General features: G+C 43.4%; 1 protein-coding gene across 8 annotated transcripts in view; it reads left to right on the forward strand.

The window, feature by feature from the left end:
* Nucleotides 1-264: 264 nt before the first annotated feature.
* MTCL1 (microtubule crosslinking factor 1) overlaps nucleotides 265-22,978 on the forward strand; it is a 171,350-nt gene continuing 148,636 nt past the window's right edge. For all 8 annotated transcript variants that reach the window (XM_066353171.1, XM_066353174.1, XM_066353172.1 and 5 more), the window contains exons 1-3: nucleotides 265-1,783; nucleotides 20,180-20,404; nucleotides 22,296-22,454. In XM_066353171.1, the coding sequence (XP_066209268.1) occupies nucleotides 719-1,783; nucleotides 20,180-20,404; nucleotides 22,296-22,454 (1,449 nt within the window). In that variant the 5' untranslated portion in view covers nucleotides 265-718. The remainder of the gene's footprint in view (nucleotides 1,784-20,179; nucleotides 20,405-22,295; nucleotides 22,455-22,978) is intronic.

A 22,978-nucleotide genomic window follows, 5' to 3' on the forward strand; every position in this document is an offset into this window, starting at 1 on the left:
CTCCCCCAAGTGGCCAGTGCCTGCACCCCTTCCGCCGTCATTTTTCCTACTGTCTTCCTTTCCCAGCGCCAAGTACTGTGTCGCTGCGAACTCAGAAAGCAAGTAGGGTCCCAAAGCGGAGCAGGCGGGGTGGGGGGTGGGAAAAGCAGCCCGCGCGCGAGCCCGGGGAGCGAGGCCCCGCCTCCTGCCCCCACCGGCGCCGGCTGGCGGCCGGCGGGACATGCGCACCCGGCGGCTGGGCGCAGGGCTCCAGGAGTTCGGTGGACGCGCGTGCAGTTTCTCTCTTCCCAGAGCCTGCGCGGGCGGGAGCAGAGGGCGCCGCGCGGAGCTGGCCAGCCGTGGGCGGAGAGCCGGCCACCGGAGCGGGGAACGCGCCTCCCGCGTCGCGGCGGGACAAGTGCGGGTGTGCGAGGCCGCAGCGGCTCGCCCGCGGTCCCCGAGCGCAGCGTCCAGGGGATGCGAACGGCAGGAAGCCACCGCGCGGCTGTGCCCGAAGAACTCCGGCGGCAGTGACCTCAGCCAGGGAGGGCGAGACGGCGGCGAGCCGCGCGGGATCTTCGGGCCCGGGGGAGGGGGGCGCGGGAGCGCGGGAGCGCGGGGCGCAGACCGGGCGGGGCTGGGGCACAGTGATGAGCCAGGGCGCCGGGAGGCTGCACGCCACCTCCGCCGCCCCGAGCATTTGCTGCTGGAGCTGCCGCTCGCGGTCTGGGCCCCAGCCATGGAGACGCTGAATGGCCCCGCGGGCGGAGCTCCAGACGCGAAGCCACAGCCGCCCGGCCAGCACCACCGCCACCACCACCTTCACCCGCTGGCCGAACGGAGGCGGCTGCACCGCGCACCTTCTCCCGCCCGACCGTTCTTCAAGGACCTGCACGGCCGGCCCGCGGCGCCCGGCCCGGCCCCCGCCGCCCCCTCCACCGGCCGATCTCCGGCGCCCGCCGCCCCGCGCTCGCCCAGCCTTGCAGGCAAAGCACCGTCTTCGCCCGGGACCCTGGCCGCGCCGGGCCGCCTCTCCCGGCGCAGCGGCGGCGCACCTGGCGCGAAGGACAAGCCGCCTACGGGCTCCGGGGCCAGGGCAGCGGGCAGCGCTAAGGCCTCTCCCGGCCCCAAAAGGACGGCGCGCGCGTTGCCCGCCGAGCCGCTGTCCCGGGCTGGAAAACTGCTGCCGCCGCCCGGGACCGAGCCGCTGAACGCCGCTGCGAAGGGTCGTAAAACCAAACGCGGTTTCGGGGCTCCCCTAGCACGTGCTCCCGGTCCCCTGATCCCCGCCGCCTCGGCCCCCGCGGTGATCCTCGCCGTGACCCCGGCGGCCGGCCCCCTCGCGCCCGGCTCGCGCATCAGCCACACGGACAGCAGCTCGGACCTCTCCGACTGCCCCTCCGAACCCCTGTCCGATGAGCAGCGCCTGCTTCCCGCCGCCAGCAGCGATGCCGAGTCCGGCACGGGATCTAGCGACCGAGAACCCCTGCGGGGAGCCCCCGCGCCGAGTCCCGCAGCTCGGGGGGCGCCACTCGTCAGCCCGGAGCCTTCCGCGCTCCTTGCCGCGCCCCCCAACGCCTGCGCTCTCCTCGGGGGTCGGAGCAGCCCGGGCGGGGTCGCCGCGGGGTCCGCAGAGCCCAGCAGGGCGGAGGATGCTGTGGGGCGCGTGTGTCCAGAACGAGCGGTTCCCGGGACCCCCAAGGATCCCGGCCCGGGCGAGCAGTCCCGACTGGTGTCGGCGGTGGAGGAGGAGGAGCTGCTGCGCGAGATGGAAGAGCTGCGCTCGGAGAATGATTATCTCAAGGTGAGCAGCCGGCTCTCCTGCAGGTGTCCCGAGGCGACCCTGGAGGATCTGGTTGCCGGCGGGGACCCGAGAGCCCAGCCTTCCCAGCCCTGACCGGAGCTTTCCCCTTCTGCGTTTCACTTTTCTGTCCCCGAACACGCAGGGCATTGGGAACTTAAGCCAAAACTTTCGGAAGAAGCTACAAGACCTGTGGGTCCGGGCAGGTTCTCACCCATTTAGCTTTCTTGTTTTTAGAAGTCTTGCTTCTCTTTCCTGATGCCTTTCCCCCTGTGTGTAGGGGAGAGGTGGTTATAATCTACAGATCGACCCCTACATTCTGCACCCAGCTCCGGATACGTGCCCACCCTCAAATGTGGGAGGGAGGGGGTTATCCCGGGTCAAGGAACTCTGGCCGCAGCCACGTGTATGAGTGTGTGTGTGTGTGTGTGTGTGTGTGTGTGTGTGTGTGTGTGTGTGTCGGCTTCGGAGGGTGCGGTGGTCCAGACTGTCAGCGCGCTCTCCGCTTCTCTTGTAATTACAGAAAATCAGGTGCCCCCTGTGTATTCCTCGGAGGCTCAGACAGCACGGACAGAGGGTGCCCACCATTTCGGTGATAAACCTTAAGTTCAGGGGGTCCCTTGAGTGGGGCGTGGGTTGTGGGACAACAGTGTTTTGCCTTTCAGGCCTCTGTAAGCATCCGTGAACCGTTTTTTCCCATGTCAGAAAAGGCCACTTGATTAACTCCACACGCCAGTACTTTCGAGGGAATCAGAACCTCTGCCGCCCTGTTGATGAGTATTTTCCTGCAGGGTCAGCAAGCAATGGCCTCTTGGGCTTGTTCGCTTTGGGGCATAGCATTGGGCACGGAATCTGAATCTCTGAGGAAGAGGGCTGGCTGGTGCCGCAGAACAGAGGGCTTAGACAATGTTCGTGTGTGTGTGTGTGTGTGTGTGTGTGTGTGTGTGTGTTAAGACAATTGAGATGTGAAGTGACTTGAGAGAAAATAAGGGGAATTATATTGAAGACAATGGTTTTTCATTTATTGTAATCCTCAGGTTAGTAAATAGTTCCAGAGATACAACATCCGTGCTTTTGATAGGATGATAGTATGTACACTCCCAAACCACTGGGCTCATCAGTGGATTATATGATTTGCACTGTTTTCTCAGCAAATGCTGAACCTACTTGATTGAGTAGGCAGTTTCTGGCCAGTGGGACCAAAGTTTTGGGCTTTTATGGTGAATGGTGGTTGAAGTATGCAATTCAAACTGGAATCAGTTAACTAACTGCTGAGTGTTCCTAATCCTAAACCTTTTTATTTTATTTTATCAGGAGCAGCTCTGACCAACTGAGCCCAGTAGATATTTTGTCTTGTGAGGCAGAGGAGAGACATGAGAAAAGAGAACAGATTGGGACTTGGAGTCAAATAGTACATTTGCTTTAGTCACCTACTCTTATGTAATAGACAACAGGGTGAAATTCAAAGGTGTTAAAGAAAAAGGGCAACTATGTTGTATGATTGAAAGTAGCACTTTGGTAAATCAACAAATGGAAACTCCCTAGGGGTGAGAAAGATAATCTTGTTCAGTTTTGTAACCCCCACTCTTAGCATAATCTCTAACCCACAGTGTTCCTGATTAAATGATGTTTGTCCAAATTGTAACAGCTAAACAAGAAAAAATAATTTTTAAAGATAAGATGTTACGGTTGTCTCAGCAGTAGAGCATCAGCCTGGAGTGTGGAAGTCCCAGGTTCGATTCCTGGTCAGGGCACACAGGAGAAGTGCCCATCCACTTCTCCATCCTTCCCCTCTCTCCTTTCTCTCTATCTCTCTCTTCCCCTCCAGCAGCCAAGACTCTATTGAAGCAAAGTTGGCCCTGGGCGCTGAGGATGGTTCCATGGCCTCCACCTCAGGCCCTAGAATGGCTCTGGTTGCAACGGAGCAATCGCTCAGATGGGCAGAGCATTGCCCCCTAGTGGGCATGCTGGGTGGATCTTGGTCCTGCGCATGCGGGAAGTCTGTCTCTCTGCCTCCCGGCTTCTCACTTCAGAAAGATACAAAAGAAAAAAAAGAAAAGATGTTACTTGTTACATCTTTGATCTTAAGGAAGGCAGTGGAACATCATTTCAGGTTCATTTCTGAGTAACTGGTTATTTACTTTATCTTTTTACGGTGTTAGTTTCTCAGTGAATGAAGACTGGTCTGGCTATTTGATATTTTAGTGACTCTTCACAACAACATCGGGTATGGTTGTTGTTATCTTTATCATAACCCCAGTTTCACAGGCAAGGATGCTGAGACCCAGAAAACTGAAATGATTTCCCCAAGGTCATACAGCTAGTAAGTGGTGCAGCTCCTATTTTCCCTGCCGCTAGAATCTTTGCTCTTTTCGCTGCACCAGGCTGTACCCTCTTTTTCAGCAAGGTTGCTTTTCTCAACGTATGCTGCTTGCCTTAGAGTTGTAGTATTGGCTCAAAATGTTCCCAATGTTTAGCTTTCCTAAGGGACCTATTTTCTTTGTAGGTGAAAGGGCCATGATGAACATCTCTCCACTAGCCTATATACAAATGGTCATGTAAGTCCCACAGGCAATGTTTTATTTGTGGAAAATGTTCAGTTACCATTTCCTGTGGAGCAAATGTCACAACCAACTGTTTACTATGCCTGAACCCATCTCCCAGCCTTTCTCTTACAACAGGAGAGAGAAATGGGTAAAGGAGGTTTGAAGGAGGAGAGGATTGCCAAATATATGTGTGAGTTATGTGTTTGGTCATTCTAAAGCTTAAATTACAGTAGTTCAATTTGGGAAAGAAACACAGCATTCCTGGTTGACTTTTCCAAAGGTCGGTGAGCCTGCCCACTTATGCAGAGTTGGGCCTGGAGCATGGATGACCTCACCAGGCAGAGGCAGTAGGCATGTCTTCTTTGCACGTGGTGTTTAAAGGATGTACCGTATTTCCCCATGTATAAGACGGTCCCTTGTATAAGACACACCTTAATTTTGGGGCTTGACATTTGAAAAAAAAAGTATTAGATAATGTTATTGAACTCAAGTTTTATTCATCATAAAATTCATAGAGCTCCTCATCAGTGTCAAAACTTCCATCCATGAGCTTGTCCTCATCTGTGTCTGATGACGAATCACTGTCTTCAACAATGAGCGCAAAAACAAGCGCGAAAAAGCAGGAAATGCAGGTAAAAAAAAATCTACAACCACTATATAAGATGCACCCAGTTTTTAGACCCCAATTTTTTTAAAAAAGGGTGCGTCTTATTCATGGGGAAATTTGTTACATTGTAAGTTGGAACTTCCCTTTTTGTTGCTCTTGTGGCTCCAGGGTGCTTTTTTAGATGGTAGGTAAAAGTGCATCCTTGACCTACTGCTTTCCTAGGGACTATTGTGCAGAACTCTGGCTATTAGATAGAGCATCTATCTGTTCAAATGTTACCTAACAAGAAGAGATGCAGCCCAGAAATTTTACTTCACTATATTCCGGAGGAATTATGACCATATTAAAGATTCCACTTTTTCTTTAGTCAGTTTTGTCATCATTACTATACAAGATTGTCGCACTTTCTGAGCTAGAAAGACCATGGGGTAATGAAGCAGAAAAATAAGGCCTGTAAAATCATGGGAGGATGTCTCATTGATCAGAAAATTCAAGTGGAATTCTCTTGGTTCTTAGCCAGATTGGCCTGTGTTTTTTAAAAAATAGCGAGTGTCAGCAGAGAAGTACATGCCTTCCGCTGTGCTATGTGGGGCCGTCCCTGACCCTGCTTTCTGTTCCTTTTCTACCTTCATTCACCAAAGGGCACCAGGGTGACTCGATGAAAAATTTAAAAAATCAGAAAATCGACCCATTTTTCATGATCACAGTCAGAAGAAAGACTCTTGTTGTCCCTTTACTTCTGGTGGACTTGAATATATTTGTATATATTCAGAAGTAAAAGTGAACAGTTGAGTTCAGTTACCCAAAGGCTTGCTTCTTTCTCAAACTAAATCCAAACATGTTTCTTAATGATGAGGACTTCCACAAACCATTGCTGGTGTGTTTTTGCTGCCTGCCCGCCTGCCACCACTGTGTTTTGCTCGAGCGCTCTGAGATAATCAGGCAACCTTAGTGCCCATTGTGAACATACTAATTACGTTCTCCGTTTCCACAGGCTTTTCAGGAGGATTTAATTGTTCTGAGTTTATTGGCCGATTTTTTAAAAATGCTTTTCACATAACGACTGGTGATGTGTTCACAACACCCGCACCCTTGCTTCCAAATAGTGTGTACTCCAAAGTGCGGATGTCCTGTAGGGTGGACGGAGATTGGTGTGGGGAAGGGCTGCGTATTTTTGCTCTACTTTCTCAGTTATTTTCATAAGAATTATTGTTGATTAAAACAAAAGAATTCAGCGCTAGCTATACTGACAAATGTCACTGAATTCTTTGAGAGGAACGGAGATCATCGGAAGGTCTTTTGCGTTTTATAGGATGCAGTGCATCAGCACTGACCCAGCCTTGCCATTTGTTTCTCACTGGCGGTCGTCTTCTCCGTTTCAAGCTCTGAAATGCTTTTGCTGACTTTGGCTGCCTGGATTGTAAGCTCTCGGTGTGGCCCAGAGGCGGGGACACTAGGAGGCTAGGCCAAGCAGTACTGAAGTGCTTCAGCTCCTCCTTTCCCCCCCTCTCTGGCCTTTGATCCACCCCCCTTCCTTTGGAAGGTTTCAAGTGGACAGCGTTCCTATTCTTTCCTGACATTCCACTTTCCATATCCATTCTTTATCCGCTCTCTGAAGGAGCGGCTGTAATAACCTTGGGTGGTAAGATAATGTGGACCAGGGCAGACAGCCCATCAGCTGCTGTGGGTGAACTGTCACTTGGTAAACAATGGTAGCAGCCCCTGAGCCTTCTTAGCTACAGCTGAGACTCTGCAGAGAACATTCCCATTGTCCAGAGGGAATTGAGGTGGATTATTTGTATATTACAACAGACAATAGTTTCTATCTACACTCCCAGAAGATGGGATTATTGCAACAGGAGTCACATGACTCCTCTTACTGTCTAAACTGGATCTATTTAAAGACGGGTTATTAAATCAAAAGTAGTTATTGATTTCTATTTGTTTAAAGGAGATTACAACTTGAGTAAAATTATCAATATGATGAAGAGTTTTCATCAGTTATACTAAGAAACTATGGGTTTGGGTTTTATATTTGTGGCTAAAACTACCCTCATAAAATTTTTCATTAAAATATTTCATTTTTATCTTGGTTTACTGTAGTGCACACATGATATCTTGTTCTTCTAATTTGATATATAAAATAAGACTCAATTGTTATCTATAGGCAAAGGAGACTAGTTGAGGAGGAATACTACTTCAAAATTTATTTTTTAATGTTTTGCCATATTTATTTCTGTCTTTTTCTTTAAGAATTATTTTTTTAAATGTTATTTAGGAAATTAACTTTAACAGACTGACATTGATCAATAAGAGTACATAGGTTTTAGGTAAACATTTCTTTTTAAAAAAATTTTTACTGATTTTAATTTATTGTGTTTACATAGATTTAAGTGTCCCACTGAATATATCTTGCCCCCCACCGCTGTGTTCCCCTTGACACCCCCCTTGCCCCCTCCCCCCCAACAACTTCCCGCCTTCCTTCCAGGATTTGCTGTCCTGCTCTCTGTAACGCTGTGTTATGTATATAAAATTTCACTACTCTCTTTCCTTCAGCGATCTCATCCTCTCATCCCCTTTCCCTCTGACCGCTTTCCCTCTGGTCCCTTTGATCCCACCTCTGCCTCTATTCAGTTCCTCAGTTCACATTGTTCATTACATTCCTCAAATTAGTGAGGTCATATATTTTTCTTTCTCTGCCTGGCTTATTTCACTTAGCATAATGGTCTTCAGGTCCATCCATGTTGTCACAAAAGGTAAGATTTCCTTTTTCACAGCTGCCTAGTATTCCATTGTGTATATGTGCCACAGCTTTTTAATCCATTCGTCCACTGATGGACACTTGGGCTGTTTCCAGATCTCGGCTATTGTAAACAATGCTGCAATAAACATGGGGGTGCATTTCTTCTTTTGAATCAGTGATTTGGTATTCTTAGGATATATTCCTAAAAGTGGGATAGCTGGGTCAAAAGACAGTTTGATTTTTAATTTTTTGAGGAATATTCATACTATTTTCCACAATGGCTACACCAGTCTGCATTCCTACAAGCAGAGCAAGAGGGTTCCCTTTTCTCTACACCCTCGCCAGCATTTATTATGTGTTGTTTTGTTAATGAGTGCAATTCTGACAGGTGGGAAGTGGTCTCTCATTGTGGTTTTAATTTGTATTTCTCTAATGCAAGGGTCCCCAAACTACAGCCTGCTGGCCGCATGCGGACCCCTGAGGCCATTTATCTGGCCCCTGCCGCACTTCCGGAAGGGGCACCTCTTTCATTGGTGGTCAGTGAGAGGAGCACTGTTTTTTTACTTTAAAATAAGATATGTGCAGTGTGCATAGGGATTTGTTCATAGTTTTTTTTATAGTCCAGCCCTCCAACGGTCTGAGGGACAGTGAACTGGCCCCCTGTGTAAAAAGTTTGGGAACCCCTGCTCTAATGATTAGTGATTTGAACATTTTTCTCATATGCCTATTGGCTATCTGTATGTCCTCTCTGGAGAAACATCTATTCGTTTCTTTTGCCCATTTTTTGGTTGGATTGTTTACCTTCTTGGTGTTGAGTTTTACAAGTTCTTTATAAATTTTGGTTATTAACCCCTTATCAGACGAATTGTCGAGTATGTTCTCCCATTGTGTGGTTTGTCTTTTTATTTTGTTCATATTGTCTTTAGCTGTGCAAAAGCTTTTTAGTTTGATATAGTCCCATTTGTCCTTTATTTCACTTGCCCGTGGAGATAAATCAGCAAATATATTGCTGCGAGAGATGTCAGAGAGCTTATGCCTATGTTTTCTTCCAAGATGATTATGGTTTCATGACTTAAATTTAAGTCTTTTATCCATTTTGAGTTTATTTTTGTGAATGTGTAAGTTGCTGGTCTAGTTTTATTTTTTTATAAGTTCTAATCCAATTTTCCCAACACCATTTGTTAAAGAGACTGTCTTTACTCCATTGTATGCTCTTACTTCCTTTGTCAAATATCAGTTGTGCATAAAGGTGTGGGTTTATTTCCGGGTTCTCTGTTCTGTTCCATTGATCAATATGCCAATACCAAGCTATTTTGAGTACAATAGTCTTGTAGTATAACTTGATATCAGAAAGTGTGATCTCTCATTTGATTCTTCATTTTCAAGATTGCTGAGGCTATTTGTGTTCTTTTTTGGTTCCATATAAATTTTTGGAATATGTGTTCTATATCTTTGAAGTATGCCATTGGTATTTTAATAGGAATTGCATTAAGTCTAAAGATGGCTTTGGGTAATATAGACATTTTAATGATGTTTATTCTTCCTATCCATGAACACAGTATATGCTTCCACTTGTTTGTATGCTCTTTGATTTCTTTTATCAATGTTTTATAATTTTCTGAGTACAAGTCTTTAACCTCCATGGTTAAATTTGTTCCTAGGTACTTTATTTATTTATTTATTTATTTTGTAATAGTGAAGGGGATTGTTTCCTTAATTTCTATTTCAGACAGTTCATTGTTGGTGTATAAAAATGCCACTGGAAAAAAATGCCACTGATTTATGAATATTAATTTTATATCTTGCCACCTTGACTTACCAGGTCCATAAGTTTTTTGATGGAGACTTTAGGGTTTTCTATGTACAGTATCATATCATCAGCAAATAATGATAGTTTTACTTCTTCTTTTCCAATTTGGAAGCCTTTTATTTCTTCTTCTTGTCTGATTGCTGTGGCTAGGACTTCCAGCACTATGTTAAATAAGAGTGGTGAAAGGGGGCACCCCTGCCTTGTTCCTGATCTTAAGGGGATTGCTTTTAATTTTTGCCCATTGAGTGTGATGTTGGCTGTTGGTTTGTCATAGATGGCCTTTATCATGTTGAGGTATGTTCCCTGTATTCCCACGTTGCTGAGAATTTTGATCATGAATGGGTGCTGGATTTTATCAAATGTTTTTTCTGCATTTATTGATATTATCATGTGATTTTTCTCCTTCCCTTTGTTTATGTGATGAATCACGTTGATTGACTTGCAAATATTGTACCAGCCTTGCCTCCCCAGAATAAATCTCACTTGATCATGATGTATCATATTTTTCATGTATTGCTGGATCCGGTTTGCTAATATTTTGTTGACAATTTTAGCATCTATGTTCATCAGGGATATTGGCCTATAGTTTTCTTTCTTGGTAGTGTCTTTACCTGGTTTTGGAATGAGACTTATGCTTTTCTTATAGAAGGAGCTTGGAAGTCTTCCCTCCTCTTGAATTTTTTGAAATAGCTTGAGAAGGATAGGAGTTAGTTCTTCTTTGAATATTCGGTAGAATTCACTTGTGAAGCCATCTGGCCCAGGGCTTTTGTTTGTTGGGAGTTTTTTGATAACTGTTTCAATTTCATTTGTTGTAATTGGTCTGTTTAGGTTTTCTGATTCTTCCAGATTGATTTTTGAAAGATTATATGTTTCAAAAAATTTGTCCATTTCACCTAGGTTGTCTAATTTTTTGGCATACAGTTCTTCATAATATTTTCTTACAATCCTTTGTATTTCTGCTGTGTCAGTTGTTACTTCTCTCATTTCTAATTTTATTTATTTGAGTCCTCTCTCTTTTTTTCTTTGTGAGTCTGGTTAAAGCTTCATCAATCTTGTTTACCTTTTCAAAGAACCAGCTCTTGCTTTCATTGATCTATATATTTTTTTTAGCCTCTATGTCATTTATTTCTGATCTGATCTTTATTATTTCCTTTCTTCTACTTCTTCTGGGCTTTATTTGCTGGTTTTTTTTTAGTTCTAATAGATGCAGGGTTAACTTGTTTATTTGAGCTTTTTCTTCTTTTTTTTTTTTTTGCAGAGAGAGAGTCAGAGGGATAGATAGGGACAGACAGACAGCAATGGAGAGAGATGAGAAGCATCAATCATTAGTTTTTCGTTGCGACACCTTAGTTGTTCATTGATTGCTTTCTCATATGTGCCTTGACCGTGGGGCTACAGCAGACCAAGTAACCCCTTGCTCGAGCTAGAGACCTGAGTCCAAGCTGGTGAGCTTTGCTCAAACCAGATGAACCCGTGCTCAAGCTGGCGACCTCAGGGTCTTGAACTTGGGTCCTCCGCATCCCAGTCCAATGCTCTATCCACTGCGCTACCGCCAGGTTAGGCTTTTCCTTGCTTCTTAAGGTATGCCTGTAATGCTATGAACTTCTCTCTCAGGACTGCTTTTGCTGTGTTCCATAAATTTTGAGTTGTTATATGTTCATTTTCATTTGTTTCAAGGAAAAATTTTAATCCTTCTTTGATCTCATTGTTAACCCATTCCTTATTTAATAATATGCTATTTAGTCTCCAAGTGTTTGAATGTTTTTCACTTTCTCTACTGTAGTTGATTTCTAATTTCATACCATTGTGATCAGAGAAGATGCTTAATATGATTCCAATCTTCGTAAATTGATTGAGACTCGTTTTGTGTTCTAACATGTGGTCTATCCTAGAGAATGTACCATCAGCACTTGAAAAGAATGTATATTTTGTTGCTTTAGGGTGAAAGGTTCTGAAGATATCAATTAAATCCAGTTGATCTAGTGTGTCCTTAAGGCTGCTGTTTCTTTGTTAATTTTCTTTCTTGAGGATCTATCCATTGATGTTAGTGGGGTATTAAAATCCCCTACTATTGTAGTATTGCTGTTGATCTCGCCCTTTATGTCCATCCAAATCTGCTTTATATATTTAGGTGCTCCTATATTAGGTGCACAAATATTTAAAATGATTATACCCTCCTGTTTGATTGCTCCTTTTATCATTATGTAGTGACCTTATTTATCCCTTACTATAGCCTTTGTTTTAAAGTCTATTTTGTCAGATATAAGTATTGCTACCCCAGCTTTTTTTTTCATTTGCATTTGCATGAAATATTTTTTTCCATTCCTTCACTTTTTTTTTCTTTAAGATTCCATTTATTTATTTTAGAGAGGAGAGAGAGAAAGAGTGTGAGAGAGAAGTGGGGAGGAGCGGGAAGCATCAACTCCCATATGTGCCCTGACCAGGGCAGCCAGGGCCTCGAACTGGTGTCCTCAGCATTACAGATCTGCCGCTTTATCCACTGCACCACCACAGGTCAGGCCCTTCACTTTTAGTCTATGTGTAGCCTTTGTTTTGAGGTGGGTCTCTTGTAGACAGCATACATATGGGTCCTTTTTCTTATTCACGCAGCTACCTATATCTTTTGATTGGAACATTTAACCATTTACATTTAAGGTTATTATTGATATATAGTTGTTTATTGCCATTTTATTCTTTAAATCTACACTCCTCTTTTTCTAGATTTTTTTCCTTTGTTCTTTTTACAACAGGCCCCTTAACATTTCTTGCAGCATTGGTTTGGATATAATGAATTCCTTAAGTTTTTTTTTTTTTTTTTTTTGTCTGGGAAGCTTTTTACTTTTCCTTCAATTTTAGACGATAGCCTTGCTGGATAAAGAAGTCTTGGTTGTAAGCTCTTGTTTTGAATTACTTTGAATATTTCTTGCCATTCCCTTCTGGCCTCAAGTGTTTCTGTTGAAAAGTCATATGTCATCCTTATGGGGGCTCCTTTGTAGGTTATTGACTGCTTTTCTCTTGCAGCTTTTTGTATTCTTTCTTTATCTCTTAACTTTGGTATGTTAATTATGATGTGTCTTGGTGTAGGTCTGAGTTCCTCTTTAATGGGACTCTCTGTGCTTCTTGAACTTGTGTGACTTTACTCTTCATCAATTTAGGGAAGTTTTCAACTATGTTTGCTGCAATCAGGTTCTCTATCCCTTGTTCTTTCTCTTCTCCTTCAGGAACCCCTATGATGTGGATGTTGTTTCTCTTCCTGTTGTCACAGATTTCTGAATATTAATTTTATATCCTGCCACCTTGACTTATCAGGTCCATAAGTTTTTTGACAGAGACTTTAGGGTTTTTTATTTACATTATCATGTCATCAGCAAATAATGATAGTTTTACTTCTTCTTTTCCAATTTGGAAGCCTTTTATTTCTTCTTCTTTTCTGATTTCTGTGACTAAGACTTCCAGAACTATGTTGAATAAGAGTAGTGAAAGGGGGCACCCCTGCCTTGTTCCTGATCTCTTAGTTTCCTCAGACTTTTTGAGCCTTTATTCTTTTTGCTGTTCTGCTTCTGTGCTTTTGTTTATCTTGTCTCTAAATCACTGATTTGATCCTCTGCTCCATCCAGCCTGCTATTAATTCCTTCTAGTGTAGCCTTCATTTCTGATATTGTATTTGTCATTTCTGACTGATTCTTTTTTATGATTTCAATGTCCTTTTTGATGCTTGCTATCTCTTTATTTAGGTGCTTATTATGTCCATCCATTGTTGCTGTAAGATCTTTGAGCATCCTAACAATCATTATTTTAAACTCTGCATCTGGTATCTTGGTTATTTTCATCTCATTCAGTTCTTTTTCTGGGGATTTCTTTTGTTGATTCATTTGGATTGCATTTCTCTGTCTTCCCATTTTGTCTGTGTATAGACTCCTCCTTTGGGTGTGCTGTTTGTGTAGCTAGCTGAGTATAGGGTTGGTGATGTATGCCTTCAGCTTCCAGTTGTGTTGTTTCTAGATCTTGGGTTGGCATCAGCTGTTGTTTATAATCCGCTGTGGGCTACTTGTCTGCTCCTACTGTTCTTTTTGCTATTTGTGTCGGCGTTTTCTATGCCTTAGCTGGGTCAGGTGTGAGGAGCCCTTTCTTAAGATACCACCCTAACAAGGGTTAAGTCCTGAGCTGATGCTCTCCATATCCAGCTGCTGGATGTGCCAGTCCTCTCTGGCTGGAACCTTGTGCAGACCAGTCACTGCCTATGACTGGCCCTTAGCCTTCTTGGAGCTACAGGCAATCCAGAATTTGTGGTTGCCTCTGCTGGGCCCAGGTGCCATTGTAAATATCAGCTGCAGTCCCAGGCTGGCTTTTATCTACTCTTGACCAGTGGACCAGTGGGTATGGCCTCTGTGTTCCTGTGGTGTGGTCTTCCGGTCGGCCTGCCGCCACTGCTGCCACCTCCTTGGGCATTCGTGGATGGGCACTGCGGGTGCTGCAGACGGGCCCGCCTGCCCTTTGGCGGGTACTCAGTAGCATAGGGGAGCGGGTTAGCCCAGACCTCAGCACTCTAAACCTGTGTCCCTGATGTTCCCCCTGCTTCTAAGTGACTGGAGTAGGAGTGCCTCCAGTGGGCGGGGTAATTGCTTCCCTTTGCTGGTGTTGCTTCTCCCAGGAAAAATGGCCACTTTAGATTTGAGGAGTGACTCAGCACAGGGGTTAAGGTGGCTGTCCCCCACAATGTCTCACCCTGTGCCTCCAAGATTACACTCTCTTCTCACAACTCCAGTCCTCTCAGTGCTCCCCACTCTCAGAGCCCCAGGTAATTGGTTGTGAACAAGGATTTCTTTTTTTTGTATTTTTCTGAAGCTGGAAACAGGGAGGCAGTCAGACAGACTCCTGCATGCGCCCGACTGGGATCCACCCAGCACGCCCACCAGGGGGCGATGCTCTGCCCATCCGGGGCATCACTCTGTCGCGACCAGAGCCATTCTAGCACCTGGGGCAGAGGCCAAGGAGCCATCCCCAGCGCCTGGGCCATCTTTTGCTCCAATGGAGCCTTGGCTGCGGGAGGGGAAGAGAGAGACAGAGAGGAAGGAGAGGGGGAGGGGTGGAGAAGCAGATGAGCGCCTCTCCTGTGTGCCCTGGCCAGGAATCGAACCCGGGACTTCCGCATGCCAGGCCGATGTTCTACCACTGAGCCAACCAGCCAGGGCCGAACAAGGATTTCTGTGCGGTCCCTTTAAGACGGATCCTGGGTCTGAGAGTTCTGTCTCCCTCTCACAAACAGTAACCTGGTTCTTCTTTCAGCTATATACTGTTCATACGCCTCTTCTAGTCTCTGGGGCTCTAGGCTGAGGCTCTGGTCCTGGGGCTGAGGACTCACAACTCTCCGAGCAACTCACCCCACCATGAGAGTCCCTCTGGGCCCCCACTCACTCCTGGGAGCAGGGATAGCCCTTTCTGCATCTCTGCCCTTCCTACCAGTCTCACGGTGTTTTCTTCGGTGATGCTTAGTTGGTTTTTCAAGATGATTGTTCCCAAGTTAAGTTGTAATCCACTTTGGTTCTGGGAGGTGGGAGTTGGAACATCTGCCTACTCCATCACCATCTTCTGGACCCCCTCAGGCAAACATTTCTATAGCATTTGAACTGTTGATTATGTTGTATACCTATCACCCAAAGTCAAATCATTTTCGGTCACCTTATATTTGTCCCTCTTTATACCCTTTCCCCTCTCCCCCTCCCCACTGCCCTTTCCCTCTGGTAACCACTGCACTTTTATCTATGTCCATGAGTTTAGTTTTATATCCCACCTATGTGTGACATTATATAGTTCTTAGCTTTTTTAAAATTTATTTCACTCAGTATGAAAATTTGAAAACTATAGTTAATTCAAAGATTAGATGAGCTTTTCAATGAAATAAAGATCTAATATGTAAGTATTTGACAGACTCAATGTTAATTCAATATAAAACTGTTGATTACTAGCAATTTTAAAATTAATTTCTTTGTATTAAAAAAACAATTTTTCACTTTTACTTACTATGTCTAAACTGTATCTTCCAGAAACATTATGTGTTCTGTTTGGTTTGGTTTGGTTTCCTTAAGTGATTAAGTGCTTGCTTCAGCAGCATATATACTAAAAACGGAACATTTAGATGGCAGACATCTTTATGGTTTTTAAATACAAATTGAGCATACTATCAAAAAATTAATGTAGTTAGTTTGAAAATCACTATCCATCATGACCCTAATCTGAATAATCACAGTTTTTGCTTTCTAAATGTCTGCTGCAGTGTACATGGTTTATAATTTGCTTTTTTTGTAACTTTGTTTCACTGAACCTGAAAATTGCTTTTTTTTTCAAGGCTTTATAAAGAGTTTCAACACTGGCTTCATCCCACCTCTGAAACTGACTAGTGGTGGGAAGCCATTTAAACTTTTAGAATTTTAATTTCCTTATTTTAAAGAGGGGGTATTAATATCTTTGTTGCACATTCCAATGTTATTCAGAGGACCAATTGTGATAATGGGTATACTGACAATTGTCAAGCTCTTAGTGTTAGTCTGCTTTTGCTATTTTACACTGACAGTGGGCTTTTAAAAGTGACATTTAAAGCCAGTTGGTTTATTTGTCCTAGTTTTTTCAAATAATTTATAGTATTTATTAGAAAGATTGTGTGTTTGGAACCAGACAGCCTGGGTTTACAGTCTAGCTTCCATTTATTATCGGGGGCATTGGGCATGTTACTCAGTGTGGGTTTGGTTTCCTTGTCTGTATGGTGGGAACAATATGTTCCTGGAAGAGTTTTTATAGGGTTAGTAATGAAGGTAAATGCTTAGTAAAGGACATCAGCTATTCTATAAATTTAGTTAAAATAATGATTTTAAAAGCAATGATTCAAATACATACAGTCATTGTCTTTCCCTACTTTTACCCTGGTGCAATTAATGTTAGTAATTATGCCAAAAAGTATTAGTTGTCCATATTTGGCCTGCTCAATGATTCGGAGGTGTGGATTTGTCTAACTCTTAAACAGTTTTTTAACCTACAATGGTTGTTTATGCCTCTATATAACATATCCAGCATTTAACATTAGGGTCATTGAGGGCTCTCCTATTATAAAGTATGAAAACTAGACTTTATTAAACATTTTTGTGCCTGGAAGTTGTATCTTATGTCTTCTTATGGGTATATCACATTTTAAAATTTTTGGTTTGAGTAATAGGTAATTCTATGCATTAATGACTTAGGCTTTTAGAGACAAGCTTTCTAGATGAAAAAGCAATAACAAACAATTCCTTGCATGAATAGAATGGCTACAGGCACTGCATATTTGTATGTACACACACAAATACAAAATGAGTATTGCTTGTATTGAACTATTTTTTTATTAGTGACCCAGTGACACAATTACCTGTTAACTGGCCTCAGACTCAAGGGTAAAGATGAGGCTCTTTCAAAGTCGAATTCATCATATTCATGAATGGAACCTGGGTGAAACTTGACCTTGATTTAGAAGCTATTCTCTTTATTAAAGAAATGACATCCACAAGGCCTATTGAAAGCTTTCGGTCTGCAGTTGATCTCCTCCAGGGTGGGCTGGGTCAGGGGCACAGCTCCTGCCCTGAGTCCTCCAAGCCTCAGTGTGGAGATCCGGCATCAGTTACAACCGCTTTGCTGAAGGTGGCAAAGACCTTTGTGAAACAGCTGTGTTCTCCAGTCCCCCAAAGAGCCCAGCCAGGCCATTCTGTTCATGAGTGTTCAGTGGAGGCCATTCTCTTGGTTAGGGTAGAGTGGACAGGCTAGGATTGAGGGAATGAGATGGCATTCAGAGCAGATCATTGTATACAGTTGAGGTTGGCTGAAGAACCAACCTGTATTTTTCCATAATGATTCACAGTTTATTTGTTAACATTTTGTGTGTGTGTGTGTGTGTGTGACAGAGACAGACAGACAGACAGATAGACAGAGGAACAGATAAGGACAGACAGGCAGGAAGGGAAAGAGTGAGAAGCATCAATTCTTTGTTGTGGCTCCTTAATCTCCTTAGTTGTTCATTGATTGCGTTCTCATATGTGTCTTAATGGGGGAGGAGGGGTGACAGCAGAGCAAGTGACCACTTGCTCAAGCCAGTGACCTTGGAGTCATGTCTTTGATCTCACGCTCAAGCCGGTGACCCCGCACTCAAGCTTCTGAGCCTCTGCTCAAGCCAAATGAGCCCATACTCAAGCCAGCAACCTCAGGTTTCAAACCTGGGTCCTCCACGTCCCAGTCTGATGCTCTGTCCACTGCGCCACTGCCTGGTCAGGCTTGTTAACATTTTTGTGCTTAATCTTATGTAAGATAAAATACTCTGTAGGAGGTTTCTTTCTATTCAATTGCTTATCTACCTGAAGCTCTGATAATTGGGAAACTTTTGTTTTTATTGTAAGTAAATCCCCAGTTTAAACAAGAAATGCACTCTGTCTGGGTTAGTTAGTTAGTTAGTTAGAGCGTTGTTCCAATATGGCAAGGTTGCGGGTTCAATCCCCAGTCAGGCACATGCAAGAAGCAACCAGTGAATGCATAGATAAGTGGAACAACAAATTGATGTCTCTCTCTCTTCCCTTTATTTCTAAAATCAATAAATAAACAACAACAACAAACATAAAAAAAAGGACAAATGCAGGATTAGCAAGAGTGGTGAAAATCCAGAAGCAAACTGAACGGCAGGATGAGCACTGACATTTAGGGTGAACTTCTGTACAAATTTTTTTTTTTCTTGAGTCTTGATATTAATTGAACAAAACAAATGGGAGTGACTGAGTGTACCCTATTCGGGAGGCATTTAAACCATCAATTATCCAACGAATCAGGATAATTCCTAGCGTGCTTTCCTTAATCTCTCTCCAAAATTGCTCCTTGTTAAAAATTTTTATGATACTTCAGTAGAATTCATATTGCACATATTACAGCTCTGTCTAGGGGTTTGGGAAATTTAAATATATATATATAATTAAGTTATAAGACTGGCACAAAGCGAAGGTGCAGTTATGTCTGATTTTGGTCATCTTTCTGATTTGGTCTTGCTTTGTGTTGACCTGTGTTGTGTATTCATTTCTCAAATATTTATTGAGGGCCTGCTGTGTGGCGCACCCTGTTCTGGGTGCTGTGAATGCAAGGAGGAACGGGTGTCTGCCCTCGGAGGGCTTACCTTTTAGTGTGGGCGACAGAGGATAAATTGACGGTGGTAACAGGTGGAAGAAAACAGAGCAAGCAAGGGACAAATGACAGTGGGATCAGGGGGAAGGTGGTCAGCTAGAGCAGTGGTCCCCAACCCCCGGGCCGCGGACCGGTTCCGATCCGTGGGCCATTTGGTACCGGTCCACAGAGAAAGAATAAATAACTTACATTATTTCCGTTTTATTTATATTTAAGTCTGAACAATGTTTTATTTTTTAAATATGACCAGACTCCCTCTGTTACATAGACTCACTCTTGACGCTTGTCTCGGTCACGTGATACATTTATCCATCCCACCCTAAAGGCCGGTCCGTGAAAATATTTTCTGACATTAAACCAGTCCGTGGCCCAAAAAAGGTTGGGGACCACTGAGCTAGAGCACTGTGTGCCCTCCAAATTATGAGACGGGAGCTTCACAAAGTTCTGGGAGGAGCGCTTTAAGGAGAGGGTATAACCAGGGAAAGGATTGGAGCAGTCCTCTACTCTGCAGGACCAGAGAAGGGCGGCCCGGAGGCTTGGGTAGGCCTTTGAAGAATTTCTGGGTGTGATGGGAAGCCCCTGGAAGGTTTGAATGTGAGAAGATGTCTGAGGTGCACATTAGAAGGATAATTCTGGGATGACCATGGAGGGGGAGAGGAAGGGAGGTGAAGCAGGGAGTCCTGTGTGATGAACTTATCTGTTTTGCAGCTGCCCCTTGAGAGGGATTGAGGGTGTGGTCCTTGGGAAGAGAGTGCTCTCAGGTATTTTGATGCTAAATTTACAGCACTGGATTAGCTCTGGAATGGGAAGGGTGGAGGGGAGCTAGGGATGACACCTGGGTTCTCATGTACCCAGAGGGTCTTCATATGACAGCAAAGTACAATAAAATGGAGTTGGGAAGTAAAGAATACGTAAATGGAAAAAAGCAAACCCCGTGTGTATTTAAAACAATTTAGAATTGCGAGACACCTGGTCAGCACTCTCACTGTGTCAAGTCAAGATCTGCACTGTGAAACAGTACTTTAGGGACATTGGCAGGGATATTACAATTCCAGGGCAGTCACAGTTACAATTTCATTAAAGTTTATGTGCTTTGAAGGCAGGTTCTGTCTGACTCATCTTTGGACCTGGATTGTGCCTTAGAGATGGGGTTAAATGTTTGGTTCGAATCTAAAGGTTTAATTATCTGCTGAGTTTTTTCGTTTATGATTGTGATTATGTAAGGAAATGTTGGAAATGGAATCAATATTCAGAGGCCAGAATGAATAATGTGGGCTGGATTTTAGTTTCTGATTGCATAAGATTTGAACAGACATCTGGTGATATTCTCTCATGTAAAAATTTCCAGAGGTCCCTGTGCTGTATCACACAGGTGTGGTTATAGCCCATGGGTGAGTGTACAGCTAATTAATATTCAGTGTCACAGAGTGAGGGTGGAGAGGGGACATCATCCATTTTTCTTTTCTAAACGTACTTGGGCTTATAAATCTCTTTTATCTGGCTTGTGTAGGATGAGTTGGACGAACTCCGGGCTGAAATGGAAGAGATGAGAGACAGTTATTTAGAGGAAGATGTTTACCAGCTGCAGGAGCTTCGGCGAGAACTGGACCGAGCTAATAAAAACTGCCGAATCCTGCAGTACCGCCTCAGGAAAGCTGAGCAAAAAAGCCTGAAAGTGGCAGAGACTGGGCAAGTGGACGGCGAGCTTATCCGAAGTTTGGAACAGGACTTAAAGGTGAGCGAGCGGGCTGATGCGAAGTGCGCTCCCAGAAGGAGCTGCCGCCGACGAGGTGGCAGATCTGAAAAGGCAGCCCCTGGACCTCACGTGTGGTCTTCATGTTCTGTTCATGTTTCTCTCTCTCTCTCAACAGATTTCAGTGTGAACATTTTTGTTTACTTTATGAATGAAAATTCATAGGGTGTGTGTAGTCATGTGGCTTTGACAGCCCCGAATTTAAATGTCATATAGACTGGAATCTTCTAACTTAAAAAAAAGGAAAGAAAAGAAATCATAATAATAGCTCTATAATAAAAAAGAATTAATACCTAACAATGGGTTTGGCAACTGTATAAGAAACTATACAGAAACTCCTTCTAAAGATATGAAATATTTAAAAAGCCTATTGAGTATCAATTCAGTTATAGTCAAAGACCACTCTTAAGAGCTAACCATAATCACTTATCATTTTTATTGTTATTTAAGTTTCTAGGGTGTAGAAAACCTTAATACCAGAATCCAAGTGAGACTTGTATAGTGTAGTGATGGTTTAACTGAAGGAGGCATAAGATCATAACCAATTATTGAAAGTGTCTTTGAGAACCATTGAGAGCAGGAATGAAGTGAAGAATTCCTAGACTTTAAAACCATTTGGTTTTTTCATGGGTACCATGGCTTCTCTCACGCCCCAATTATCAAGTTATTCATCTGATGAATTATACATAATGTCTTCCTTGTTCTGAGATGACTTATGAAACCTCATTTAGCCTTTCATTATGATAACAAAAAATGAATCATTGTAATTCTGTCAAATTTATAAGCCACTTACCAAATGTCACTCAATGCGATATGAGTCATTTATACTTCTTTTGTAAAATCTCTTTCTCATTTCCTTTTAGAAAGTATAAATGTTTAATTGCCTTTAACATTCAAATATTTTACCACAGGAGACGATTTAAAACTTGACTACCTTAAACATCTACTATAGAATTATTCTTATTATTATTCTTATTATTATTTATTAGTGAGAAGGCGTGGGGGGGGGCTCAGACAAGGACAGACAGACAAGATGGGAGAGATGAGAAGCATTAACTCATATTTGTGGCACCTTAGTTGTTCATTGATTGCTTTCTCATATGTGCCTTGACTGGGAGGTTCTAGCTGAGCGAGTAGCCCCTTGCTCAAGCCAGCAACCTTGAGCTCAAGCCAGCAACCTTGGGTTTCAAGCCAGTGACCTTTGGGCTCAAGCCAACAACCATGAGATCATGTCTATGATCCCATGCTCAAGCCAGCTACCAAGCTCAAGCTGGTGATTCCGTGTTCAGGCTGGTGACCTCGGGGTTTTGAACCAGGGTCCCCAGTGTCCCAGGTCAACGCTCTACCCACTGTGCCGCTACCTGGTCAGGCAGAAATATTTGTTTATTATTATTATTATTACTATTTCTAACATCACTTAAAGCATCTGCACCTGAGGAGAATGAACATTCTTGGTGTGTAAGGAAGTAGGGCTATCCAAAGTGGCATTTAAATACAAATAAAAATTAATAGTCTTCCTAATAATGTGGATATCACATTTTAAACTGATACCATCCTTTTAAAATAAGTGTGTTAATATTGTTAATCTTTGCTCTTTGGTGTAATAACATTATCACTTAATGATTCTGCCTCAAAAGTTGTTTGAGCTCTGGCCAGTTAGCTCAGTTGGTTAGAGCATCATCTCTTGTATGCCAAAGTTGTGGGTTTGATCCCCAGTCAGGACACATATAATAATTAACCATTGAAAGCATGGATAGGTGATACCACAAGTTAGTGTTTGTCTCTCTCCCTCTAAAGATGAACAACAAAAAAAGTTGTTTAAATGTAGCCTTGTCGAACAGAAAGCTTCATATCCTGATGACTGTCTCCGCAGGTAGCCAAAGATGTATCTGTTAGATTGCACCATGAACTTGAAACTGTGGAGGGAAAACGTGCTAAAGCTGAAGATGAAAATGAAACTCTCCGACAGCAGATGATTGAGGTGGAAATATCCAAACAGGCCCTCCAAAATGAGCTGGAGAGATTGAAAGAGGTAATCCAGAAATGTATGGGGATTTCTCCTTTGGGTTTAATTGTGAGGAACTTGGGACTGTAAGTGTCCCATTAAATGTGGTTTGCAAGGGTGTGCAAACTACAGTCTATATGTATGACCTGGGAAGTAAAAATGGTTTTTACCTTTTTTTGTAGTGTTGTAAAACAATTACCACCACACAAAAAAAATTTAAAAAAAAAGCAAGGAAGACTATGTGATAAAGACTGTATGTTGCTTGCAAAACCTTAAATATTTGCTACCTGGTCCTTTACAGAAAAGGCTGGTTGAACCTTGGTCTAAAGCTTTTTTAATAATCTCCATTCAGATAAAGCTGGCTTTTAATTTTTTTATGTGTCCAAATATTGTGTACTATTATTAGAATACAACATTAATTGGTAACTTTTTTCTTGAAAGTCTTCTCTTTCAACAAGCTGGAAAATATGATTGTATGTGTAAACAGATAATGTGTGCATGCTAAATATAGATTTTTAAAAAAATTTGGGGAGTGGCCCTGGCTGGTTGGA

The sequence above is a fragment of the Saccopteryx leptura genome, chromosome 11 (assembly GCF_036850995.1).
Source record: "Saccopteryx leptura isolate mSacLep1 chromosome 11, mSacLep1_pri_phased_curated, whole genome shotgun sequence".
Lineage (NCBI taxonomy): Eukaryota > Metazoa > Chordata > Mammalia > Chiroptera > Emballonuridae > Saccopteryx > Saccopteryx leptura.